At 42.9% G+C, this 12,951-nt stretch overlaps 1 protein-coding gene across 1 annotated transcript in view; it reads left to right on the top strand.

The window, feature by feature from the left end:
* Positions 1-457: 457 nt before the first annotated feature.
* LOC118685709 (gamma-aminobutyric acid receptor subunit rho-1) overlaps positions 458-12,951 on the top strand; it is a 31,352-nt gene continuing 18,858 nt past the window's right edge. The window contains exon 1 of the mRNA XM_036381366.1: positions 458-664. Coding sequence (XP_036237259.1) covers positions 543-664 — 122 coding nt within the window. The 5' untranslated portion in view covers positions 458-542. The remainder of the gene's footprint in view (positions 665-12,951) is intronic.

A 12,951-nucleotide genomic window follows, 5' to 3' on the forward strand; every position in this document is an offset into this window, starting at 1 on the left:
ATGTAGAACACACAGGATCAAGTGCTGCTTGTAGAGCTAAATACATTTTTTTTTCTCTGCAAATTGATATATCTTTATTAATAGTTTTCAATTTATTGCAATGCTTGTAACAAACATTACTGCTACACAGATAAGTTTTGTGATTAAAGAATTACCAATGACATCTAGCTGAACAAATGCACTACTTCACTTAACAAGGCAGAAATATATATGTGTATATGGGCCACAGGTATTTGAACAGGGTTCAATTTAAACCAATTAATAAAATAGCCTGTTTGGACTAAAAATAATTGTTGTCTGAGAATACGTGAATTCAACAGTGCTAGAAAATCCCTGCCATCTGACGTAGAAGGATTTATAGGTTTAGTGGAAATTGCTTTCCCCACTGTCCAGATTAAATACTGCAGGATGATTTTTTGTATGAGTAAACATCCTTCCAATAACGATCAGACCGATAATGTCTTAAAAAGAGAAACAGGATCTACATTTAGATTTTCTTTTTCTTGTATGGACTATTTCTGGATACTAGACCTTCAGGTAACATGTTGACTGTCCATAAAATGCATTTTAGCATTTTCCTCCTGCTGTGGGGATGGATTTTATCCACTGAATGCAGAACCCACCGACAAGGAAAAGAAATACATGAGGTATACAAAAAAGGCAGGTGAGTCTCATGTTTTTACATTTAAGCAGCTACAGTTTGGATAAATGTAATGTTTTGGGTGATGATAAAATGACTAACAGATAATTTGAGCTTGTATTTGCAGACTGTGATCTCTCAGGCAAAAATATTTTCTGTCGTTTCTTTTGCCAATGAGTAAGTTTTAATGCATTTTCTACTGTCAAAATCACTGTTTCATTAAAAAAATAGGTTTCTGAAGTGTCTCAAAGTTTGAAAGGGTAGAAAAAAAGAGGCATTTATATTAATGGTAGTTAAAATGTGATAGAATATTTACATGAAAGGGAAATGAAATTTAGGTCCATGAGAATTGTTGCATTCACTGAAGATTAGATGGACTTGAGATCTCAGATTAAAATATTCAGAATTTGGTTTTTTGTTCCCATGTTATTTTTTTATAGACCTTTTAAAAGGAAAAAATAAAGTCTCAGCAAGGCAATAGTCGGTTATCACGGTTATCAGAAGAAACAGAAAGAGCATTCAGTATATTGTATTAATATGCTAAAATTATCTAAAACATTGTCTATTCTTTCTCTCGCTCTCTCTTTCTCTCTTACAAAAAGACAATGTGATATTTTGCTCTCACTATCTTGTAGACAGCCATTTTAGGAGAATTTGAGTTGAGGAAGGGTTTTTGCTACAACTGAGTTCTGATTATTTATATTCTATTTGGGAAATAGTTGGAACTTTGTGTGAAGATTTTTATGCTCAGGCACAAAACAAGTTACACCTGGAGGGAAAAAATACTTTTTCTTTTTTTTTATGTAAGAATATAGCTGACACATTTAATTTTGTTTAAATGCTGTGTACTGTTGCTTGTGACAGACTGAACCTGTGTTGTCTCTGCTTTACTATAGTGCTGTTCTGTAAAGACTCTGTATCATCCATACTGTAAAGTGTATAGGGATGGAAATGCAGGAATGTCACAGTCCCGAGGAGTTCAAACCACTCCTATTAGCTTTCAGAAAAAAACAGCTGAATGGTGGAAGGGATGGAAAGTGCTTATTTTCCAACAGCCCCTTGTAGCAGGTGAGGGGCACCTTCCAGAGTGACTGCCATGTCCTGATCAGTACTTGGGCATCCATGGACCATTTCATACAGAAGAAGTGGCTTCAGCAGTGACACCACCTCCATGGAGGTATAGCTGGCAAAATGGATGCAGTGCTCTCTTCATGACCAGCCCCCAGGGGATGCATTACCAGAGCCAGTATGGGTACAAGACAGGCACAAAATCCCTTTTTTTGTTGAGGCTTCATGACTGTGACAGCAGAGGTGATGTGTTGGCTGTAGCAAATGAAGGGGGTGAAAAGCAAAGTGCCACCATGTGAGCTGGGAAGCATCCAGACGAGAGGAACGTGCACACACAGCCATTTTCTTGCTTCTCATCTTTAGGGAAAGCTCTATACTGCACTAAATGCTTAAGAGTGTCAGTGCAATGAAGTGACAATATAACAAATCAAAGCAGAAAAGTGTTAAAAATGTGTGAAAATGGAAAAGAAGTACCTATTCAGTAAATGCAGGAGCTGCCTCTTCCCCTATACGTTGTATATGAGGTCTAATTGTTTCAGGGTAAGCCCATCAGAAAGCCCTGAGGTGGTGTGGCTCTGGAGAATTGGCTCCACTGCCCTCCCAGCATGACCACACTGGCCTGGGAGGGCGTTTCTGGCCTATTTTCTCCTCAGTAGGGCACAGTGATGTTGAGGAGAGCTGGTGGGGAGAGGAACAAAGTTGTCCTGTGGCTGTAGGGTTGGTTGTCCATCAGCAGTGTGGTGCCCAGTACAGTGCCCACTTTGCCCTGTGATGGCACAGCCTGTGAGACACCCATGTAAGGTAAAAAAGATGATTATGGCCATCCATAGGATGACCATAGGACCTTAGGATTTCTTCCTAAGCACAAACAACAAACCCTTCTGTGCCAAACCCCTAACCTTCAATGTCAAATTCAGAACAGGATTGCAAGTATTTTTTAACTCTGGCTTCCATCTGTTTGGTCCTGTTCTGTGCTATCTTGTCTCCTCTCCACCAAGATATTTGCAGGAGGACCAAGCCTCCATTCATCTCCGCTTACATACATTTAGGAGATAAGGCTTCTTGCATTTCTCAATATGGAATGTTTCCCAAGCTTTGACCTGGCCATTTGGCTGTTTTCCTCTGTCCCTTCACTGCTTTTTCAGGATTGACATCAGGAATAGGTGCAGTATTTGTACAGCCCTACAGCAGGTGCTGTGTGCAGAGGTAATCCCCCTGACCTTCTGGGACTGCTGTCAGGATCTCCCAGTGGAAGATCATGCCTGCCAAACACTACCAGGCATCTGTGTATGGCAGAACAGCTCATCTCAGAGGTCCAGCCAAGCCTCTTTGCTCTCATGGGGTGGTCTCTTATGTTAAGATGCTGGTTGTGTAAAACAGTTTTGAAGTAGCCACGATTCCTTGACACTTTCAATCAAAGTCCATGCCTTTTTCCATCACAGAGTTAGATCCTGGATTCAAAAGGATCCAGAGGATGGTAACAACCTCTGGAGCAACAGAGGATGGTATATTACATCAGAAAAACTTGCAGAGAACATTACTCCTGAACATTTTGGATTTGACTCTGTTTCCTCTTCCCTTCAACACCCAGCTCTGAATACAGGAGGAGAAGTTAGAGTAATTGACCTCTTTACTCCTCTCTGAACACTCGTTTCTTGCTCCTTAAGGCTTGTGGTAAGCACCAGGATGGAAATCCATCCCTCCACTGTAGCCTTTTCTTTTTGAAGAAAGACAAAGGCCTCAGTGGAGATTGATGGGAAAATCTATTTGATGTGGAAAAGGCTGTCTCCACACCATCACAGGATGCTCAGGATGGCTTGATTTGCACCCATGACCTCCCTAACCCCCAGAATCCCTACAGAACAACAAGATCATCCTCTTGCCTCAGTGCCAGGGCTCAGGGCCAGCCACCGGTGTTGGCACATGGCAGAGGCACCTGCTGTAAAGACCTGCCAGCATCCTGCTGTCCCTGACAGTCGTGTCCAGCTTTGCTCCTGATTGCCATGGTGCAGCTGATGGAGGAATACATAGGCTTCTAGCTTATTTCTTTAGATGGTGTGTCAGTTTCTTCCAGGTGAGACTCACGTGCGCTAAACTCTGCTTTCAAATTAAAACTCACCACTGGATCTGCAGTTTTCAGCTCCAGGGCTTCTCTTTTCACCTGCCCAGATCCAGCTGAGCTCACATCCACAGCCTTCACATTCTAGAGATATGGTGAGTGGAGCACATGGGGAGCTGCAGGGTCAGACACCTTCTCTGTCACAATATTTTTCACTGCAGGTACCCCATTCTAGCATGAGACACAAGGGCTGTGAAGAAGAGTGAGCAGACAGGAGAGGTTTTGCCCATGAGAGTCCATGCATGCACCACAGTCTTATGAGGACTGGGTTTGCATGACATGAATTTTGAAAAAGATCCCAAATAATTCCTTAAATAAAGCTCTGAGGCTTTAGGACATAGTGTGACAAGAAAATGACAAATCAATCTAGGTCAAAGTATGCAGACAGTCACAGTGAAAGCAACATAGTAGATAGCTTTATTGCATGGGACTTACTACAGAGCCCTCAAATACTGAAATTCATTGTAAAAATGTCTGTGTGCCAATCAAAGACTCAACTACTTATTTTTGCTAATCTCCAGGACAAATCACCTCAAAGGAATTTCACTTCAAAGAGCAGCAATATAAAAATAAAAGCTTTCTCACCTTGCAGACCCGTTCACAGTTTGCAGTCAGCCATGTGCAAAACCTGCAGGGATTGCAAGGCTTTTTCTGCCTGTTGGGTTCAGAGTGCCAAAACTCCTACAGAAAGGAGCTGAGTTCTGGAGCACTGGCAAGAGAGCTGTCTGCTGTTTTCCCAACTGCTCAGGCTCTTGGAAAGCCACCAGGCTTCGGGGGGGCAGTCACTAGAATGATGCAAAAGCTCACTAAAAGTCAAAACATCGTTGTGCCAACAAAAGGGCCAAAGCCTGTGTTGCTAATTAGACTTGCAGAATCTACTAGAGAGGATGAGCAATAGGGAAAGAACTGTCCTGGAGCTGAGCCATGTTGTTCTGCCAGAGCTAACTGCTGGGGGGGAAAAAAACATCAAAAATCTCTTTTAACACTAAAAATCTCCCTGGACAGCAATAAAACCACCTTTCAGACAAACAGCTCTCAACAGAAGAGATTCCACTGTAAAAGATCTAGAGATCATGTTTGTTTAACCTTACCTGAGACTCACTTCATGTTGTTAGTCATGCCTCTACCATTACCTGACCAATAATTTTGCCTCACTTTTATCTCCAAATAGTAATCCATTTGCATAAACAAATCTTGCTAATGCAAGCTGTCTTTAGATCACACTTGTGGAGTGCATGGTAGGACTGTAAAATGCCTGTGAAGGCATTGCCACATTACCAGTGGTGAGCCAGATGCAGTGAGCCCACAGCTCCCAAGGCATTGCTTTCTGGGATCAGTTTGAGTTATGTCTGGACACCACTTGCTCCAGCAGAGCTGGGTCTCAGGAGAGCAAGAGGCCAGTGTGGACTTCAGACCTGTGCAAGTGCTATCTCTCCATCTCCCCAGTTAGTAACTTGCCTTCCCCTTTCCTCCTTTTTTCTTCATCTCCTACACTCCTTTTCTTTCCCTCATTCAAGGTTTCTCCTCTTCTTCAATAAACTGTTTCTCTTTTTTTTTTTCGTCCCTTTCTTTGCCCTCTGCTTCACCTACCTATTTTTTTCCCCCACATACCTTGCCCTTGTCACACAAATCTGCCAAGATTTACCCTGTTGCTTTCAACTTCATATTACTTTGTGGCTTACTTCAAAGCCTTTTCTTCCCTCCAACCATGCTCCTCTTCTTTATCTTGTTATACATTAGCTTATTTTTCATTAGTGCTTAGCTCTTTCTCTCATTTGCCTTTTCACCCCTGTTGTTCTTTCAAGAAATTTCAATTGTGCATGGCTCCTTTTCTTGGACCAGCCAGAAGTGTCCCCCCCTCTGCTTCTCATAGCAAGTGATGATGCTTTGAAAACTCTATTTTCTACTTTCATCATTATCACCAGCCTCCTTTCATCCCTTCTAGAATTTACCTCAGGTCTATGTGCCACACAGCTTCCTAACTTTATTAGTTTCATTGGTGGCACAACAGCCTCTACTGGCACTTCTGTAGCCATGTTCATGCACCCAAGTACTCTGCAACCTTCCTTGGCCCCTAATGACAGAAGCTCCAGGTAACATAGCAACTTGCTCAGGATCAGCAGCTTCATGTCTTCTTCTGGCCCACCATTACTACAATGTGTTTTATGAGCTGTTGTGAGGACACATAACAGGCTGTGTGAAGCCTAGCCAAAAAAAAACCAAAACAACCCCAAACCAATTTGAAGATGCTGCAAGGTAATTTCTTCCCTCCTGAGTGCATATAAATTGATTTTCTCATTGCAGAGTTGAGTTCACATCTGAAATGGTGATGGTTTTTCTTCTAAAATATGCTCAGTCACCTTCCAAACTCACTTCTGTGAAAGCATTCACAGATTTCAGAGTGACTTTCACAGTGTGATGCCATGCTTATATACTTTCTGTCAAATTTCTTCTCCTTGCTATGCATTGTGGAAAGTCTTGAGCGACAGATTCCTGCCCACTTGCACCAAGCTACTCCTGAATTCATATGCTTGCACCATTATCACTTGGCCAACTTCTCCTTTCCCACTCTGAGAGCCCTGCTCTGCCTGCCTGGAAGGCTTCTTCACCTCCAAAATCTCTCCTCTTACTCTGCTATTTTTTCTAGCTATGGAAATTGGATATGTGAGATGTGGACATGCCTTGGTGTTGCTAACACCATTGACATGCCTTCTGTCTGGTTTGCTGCTCTGTTCCCAATAATGCCGAACCATTGTTTGTCCTCTTGAGCACTGTGCAGCACTAAGCTGATGTTTACCCAGAAATACCACAATGACACTTCTTTAGCAGTAACAGTAGCTGGTTTGCAGGCCATCACTATTTTGACTTCATTTCTGAATGCAAAATGGAAAAAATTAAAAATACAAAGTAGAAATCAATGTACACTTTTCTGAATTTGCTAGCACTGAATTTTTCTGAAGCCATGAGAATCTGCTGCAATTCTCCACCCAAAGCTCTGATTTTAACTACCTTGAATAGTTACATATCCTCTGTAAATATTGTTTCCAGTAATTACTCTTTTATCCAAAATAATTTATAAAGCTATTGAACAACAATGATCCTATCATAGGTATCAGGGGACTACACTGGGAAACTTTCTTCATGGTAAAAACTCTGCATAATTCCTCTGTTTCATGTTTTGTCACCATTCACATGTGGGGAACTTCTTTCTGACTCTGATTTCTTTACAAGAAGAACCTGGGAACATTCCTTTGGAATTCGTGGTACAATGTGTGATCGTGATTACTCTTGTCTACAAGGCCACTAACTTTTTAGAGAAGGACATTATTTTACAACAACTCCATGAAAGGAGGTTGTAGTGAGGTGGGCACCAGTCTCTTCTCTGAGGTAACGAGTACAGGACAAGAGGAAATGGCCTCAAGTTGCACCAGGAGAGGTTTAGATTAGATTTTAGGAAAAATATTTTCATGGGAAGGGTTGTGAAGCATTGAAACAGGCTTCCCAGGGAAGCAGTGGAGTCACCATCTCTGAAAATGTTCAAAAAACATGGATATGGCATTTGAGGACATGGTTTAATGCTGAACATGGTGGTGGTCCCAGGTTGATGGTTGGACTTGATGATTTTTAAAGGTCTTTTCCAAACTAAATGTTTCCATAGTTCCAAAGGGCATAATATCCTTCAAGAAAACTCTTCTTCAATACATACTATATTTATCTGGTGTCTACTTTTGGTGGGGTTTGCTATCTTTATAGCTAATTAGTCCAGTGGAACAGTCAGTAGCTTTTTAGAGTCCCAAAGAAGTTGAAAGCTGTCACCTTCCAGTCCTGTGTCACCGATGACTATTGATTCAACAGTTTCTTACTTGGCTTCCTTCTGGGTAAAAGCCTGTTGACTTGTTACTGTTCAATCCATTTACTTTAAATCTATCTCTGGTCCTGTGCCAAGATGAATATTTCTTAACGTTGCCCCAACAGCAGAATTGTTACAATTATGCTTTTTCTGTTCTATTCTATTGCAATTCAAATTTTTTTGCCTACTTATTCCCCATTCATCATTTATACATTTATTTCTCCATATTCCACACGGTTCTTAGTGCTATCTTTTCTTGCAGTTCATCGTATATGCATCAGACCTTTTCTCCAACACATTGTGGCTTTGAATTGGGACCCTAGATCCCCAAATGCCTGTTTCTCTTTCAAGCATGCCCTCATGCCTGAGTTTTATAGTTCTGTCATCTGTCCTACTATTGAAAACATTGACCAGCTGTTTCCAGGATGAAATCTGTGAAATGTTGTTTAGTGTCTCTCAGCAGCAGCAAATTAATGGCATCACATTAGCCCTGGTACTTCAGACATGTTCAAAGTCACAGCTTCACCTCAACCCTGTTTCCCTTGTTTAGTAATGAAATATTAAAAACCTCACTTAAATCTACTTTTCCACCTGCTTACACTAAGGCAGCCAGTTACACCATCAGACAGGACATTAGACTGGTTTGACGTCAATTATTGCAAAGATTCACATTAACTGATCTTTATAATCTCATTATTCCCTGGGGTTGGGGGCAGGGGGCAAACCAATGGATCACTTGAGTTTTTCACAATTTATTTTCAGATCTCAAAGCTCCAACTTCTTTCTTTTGTACCTCTCTTAAAACCAGGTATTGTTTTCACCCTCATGCTCTCCCCCAGGGGTATCACCCACCTCTGAGGAATCGTTGGAGGTGGTGGCTTACAGCTTAGAGTCAGTAGCAGCTGGTACTCCCAGTGCTCCTGGGGAAATGTCATCAGCCTCTGCTGACTTAAATACCTCCAACTGTCTAAATACTCCTTAAAATGCCCTTCCCTGATCGACACTGTGCTTGCAAGTCAGCTTTTCTTCTGAGACTGGGTCAGACATGAAACCTTTCAGCATGTTCGGCAATGCCCCATTAGTTCTCCCCTTCCCTTCATCTGCTTCTCTTTCTTACTTGGCTGAGTCCTGGCACCACGCCTGCCTCCTCCTAGCTGGCAGGATGGACCTTCTGCTTCCTCTAACTCTTCCTTTCAACATATGTAACACAAAACTCAACAAACACCCATGCACTGGATGCAATTGCTGCAACATAGGGACACTTCCACTTTTGCAATATCAGGTTCAGCGTCAAGACCTCAGGTGGCACAACTTTTCTGTGAGTTATCAATATGTGTATGTATGTTCCCGTTTTTTCTTTAGTCAGTGTCCAGGCAAAGAGCAAAAGAAGTGCAACTTTTAAAGGGTGTATGAATGTCTCCTGCTTATTTTGGATTCTGAGACCGACCTGTATTCAAATAACAATGGATTAAAATGGGGTTCTCATTGAATTTTCTGTATCACTCAAAAAAAAGATGGTAGAAGACCTCAGAATCCCACAGTTTTCAGACTTCGTAATGTAAAGACCAAAAATAGTGCTATTTCCGCCTTTCTTTTCATATATTTAACAATATATATTATGATAGCAATGTATCACCTTTTTCACAATCTTTGAACCTACTAATCATAAGGACATATAGTCCAAAATAATTACAAACAAATAAGGGCCTGACAAATGCAAAAAAAAAACAACAAAAACATGTCATGATACATTTTCCTCAGTTCTTAGAGTCCTGTTTACAGCTCATGGCTTTTCATGTCTCTCAATTTGAGTACAAATTAGTGGGTTTCTATCCTACATTATCCCTGGGTAATTAATGTTGCACAGTGGATCATGTCTGGTGAAGTGCATGTTACCAGGTGAAAGCAGTTTCCTCCCATTTCAATTTTGCTCTTTTCTCTCTCAGGTGCTGGGTGGGTTTTCTTCCTGTTTAGCTGCCTCACTTTTCCTCCCCCTGTAAAGCTCTTCTCTGGGCTCTGGACAACTTCTCAATCTTCACCTGGACCTGCTGCACCACCTCTCCACCAGCATCTCCTGCTTGCTGAGAAGCCTTCCCAATTCATTTGCAAAGTCATAAGGAATTCTATGGAGAAATTTTCTGTGAACTCCCCACTCCAAACACTCTTTTTTCCTTTGGAACACAGGCTGGGAAGTTCTTTAGCCCAGCAAGGCTCACATGTCTCCAGGAGCTGGACATTATCTCTGTCCAGCACCACTCTGTGGTGAGGGGACACCACTACTCATGAAGGACTGTCCAGGCTCTCTTTGCCCCAGGAGTCATCCCACAAAATGATGAGGCACTGATGCCTCCACTCTTCTCTGCTCCTTCTGATCTCTTCTATCATTACCCAATGTTTATCTTCCCTCCCCACCTCTGCCCATCCAACCTCTTTTCTCCTCAGTCTCACCCAAAGCACAGGCACTGTTGCAGATCCCAGCTCCCTTTGTCTCTGCCCTACTTTTTCCCTGCAGGAACCTCCTGTATGTTTGTGCCTAAAACCCCCAGTTCCTTTAGCTTCTCCCCCATTCCCTAAACCAGCATTCCCCTATCTGGTTTTGGCCTTTAACAGGATGTCGTATGAACCCCAGTCACTAACTGATCATAAAATAGGGAGATCAAAGCCAAATATGTAGGCATTTAATAGGTATTTAATAAGATTTTTACACTTCTAAGAGATCTCTATAGTACCAATACACCTTTGTCAATCCCATGTTCATCCTGCAGGGACTTGTGCTGCCTCCACTGCCCTCTCCTGCCTTGCCCAGATGTAATTTGATGGGAACACCAAGCAGAACGTGGGTGCTGGCATTCCCCTGCCCATCATGGCATGAGGTGTGTGCAGCACAGCAGGTGCAGGATGGGAGGCACAGCACAAGCTGTCCACTCTGCTCACTCAGGGATGGGGGGCCCAGAGCTGAGTGCCATGGCATGGCTGGCGGGCACGAGGGACTTGTATCACTTTCTTTACTTTGCAATTAGAAGTTTTGCTGGAAACTGGCTCAACAAGCTCCATATCCCCCGTTGCCTTCCATCAGTGGTAAGGAGGTCCATGGATCAGCTGATCTGTGAGATTATAGGTGGGAAATGTATGTTGCAGAAGTAATTGCCAACTAAAATGCTACGATGGGTAATGACCTCTCACACATTTGTTTTGGTTGCTTCCAGAAGATCTTATTTCCAAGATGAAGAATGAAGAACACTGTGGGGTTTCTGGTGCACATTGTAAGTGTGGACCTGACATTCCTCTGGCACGTGTCCTGTGAAGTTGGGCATTTGGAAATGCTTGCTGGGACCTTTAGATGTCAGGGTTGGACTGTTTCTTCTGAAAATCAGACACTGTTAACCCTAACCCTGCAACCCTTTTTGCTGGGTTGGAGTGACTATTAGAGCAATAGGAAACATCATGCTTTAAAGTACAAAAAGGGTAACTGCCTTTTGCCTTGTGTCTGTAGCAGTAGTGATCAAAATCTAGATTGGCTGATTTTCTTCCCCAGCTATCCTACGCTTCAGCCACATTATTGCCTCCCAGCCCCAGCAAGCCTCAGACTTTGGGGCAGAGGCATCTCAAGATGCCTTGAAGCAGTGGGTACATCTGGGGCAATAACAATGACTTTGAAGAGCTTGCATCACCCCAGCTGCCATCAGGGGCCTGAGAACTACTCTAGCAATGCACAGGGAGCACTGTGAGTAAATGCCACTCTGCTCCAGTTGTTGCTTTTTCACAAAGCATCTCTGTGACCTTCATGAGACATGAAATGCCTTTTGGCATTGTAGCTGCTAGGAGATAACATTGTGGGGGGAGGAAAAAAAGGGTTGTTCATTATTCAGTATATTTTACCTCAGGAATGATTGTTTAGTTTTAAGGAGCCTGTCATCCCAGTGAAAGCAGAAGGGACACTCACAGCCAGTTGAGCTGAGCAATCTGTGCACAATGTCTGGGCTGAATCTCCTGGCTGAGGCTGTCAACCACAAACACCCAGCAACAGCAGAAGCCACAGCAGCTTTCCATTGATTCACAGCCCAGACCGGCAGGGTAATGGGGTCCCATGATGGAGCTGCCATTGGTCCCTGAGCCAGCAGAGGACTCCCCAGGAACCAGAACAGAAAAGGTATTTACTGAGTAGAAAGAAATGGGGCTTCAAATTGGAGTAACTGGGTAACAGGTAAAAATGTTTTGCTGCCACAGAGCTGTGACAAGGGGAACAGGACTGGCAAAAAGAAGCAAAATACCCAAACCAAAGCTCAAATGAACACAGTACTCTGCAGTGGATGGAGCATGGGGGACATTTTATGCTTGTCTGTGGCAGGGAAATAAAGTTAACTTTAGAGGAGAAAGAGGAACACCTGGAGGAAATAAAAGGAAACACACAGGCTTGCTGGGTGCAGACAATGGGGATGAGTTGGCCACGAATCCTTGATGGCCATGCCTTGAAGTCTCCCTTGACAAGCAGAATAGGGACAGAGCCACCATGAAGCATTAGATAAGACCTACAAGGGAAATGAAAATTAGAAATGGCAAGAACATGGCCTGCTTCACCCCTGTTCAAATACCAGCATTATTCCTGAACAGCCAAGAGTTTACTAGGGCACTTAAAGTCATGCAAATAGGTCAGCTTGTTGCCAGAATCTGCTTATCCCCAAAACACAAGAAATTATTTCCTGACAGTCAGCAGATGAGAAGCAGGCAGCAGTGAGACATATAAGGTGTCTCAGAAGGCAGAAGGCTACAGAAAGTGCATTTTGCATTTGCAAGTGTTTTGCTTTGTGATGTCCGGGTCCAAGCAGTGCCACAGAAGCTGCTTCCTTTAATGGCAATGGTGTTGCATGGTCCAAAGACTCCCGCAAACACTCATCTACCTGTGCACTTATTCCTAGAATTCCTCTGGAAACACAAAGTAGATCCTGGAAAAAAAAATTCTACTCTTCCAGTTCCTCACTTCAGGGTGAATCAGCACTACAGCCCCATGTGCCCATTCCTGACTGGTTGTCTGCTTCTCTGTGGCAGCAGCAGGATGAATTTCCCTTCCATACTGTTGGCTTTTGGAATGTTCCCAGCCCAGAAAAGAACTGTCTCACAAGGCCTGGGCTTCCTCCACCACACACCAAAGGGACAATGGTGCTCAGGTGCTGTCAACCATTACAACAAAAAGAGTTTTGCCACTGTAAGTCTCTACAAAGGGATTTGAAATGTATGCTAATAGGCAAAAAGCCTCATTAGCACAGTTGATTTGAG

This window comes from Molothrus ater, chromosome 3, assembly GCF_012460135.2.
Source record: "Molothrus ater isolate BHLD 08-10-18 breed brown headed cowbird chromosome 3, BPBGC_Mater_1.1, whole genome shotgun sequence".
Lineage (NCBI taxonomy): Eukaryota > Metazoa > Chordata > Aves > Passeriformes > Icteridae > Molothrus > Molothrus ater.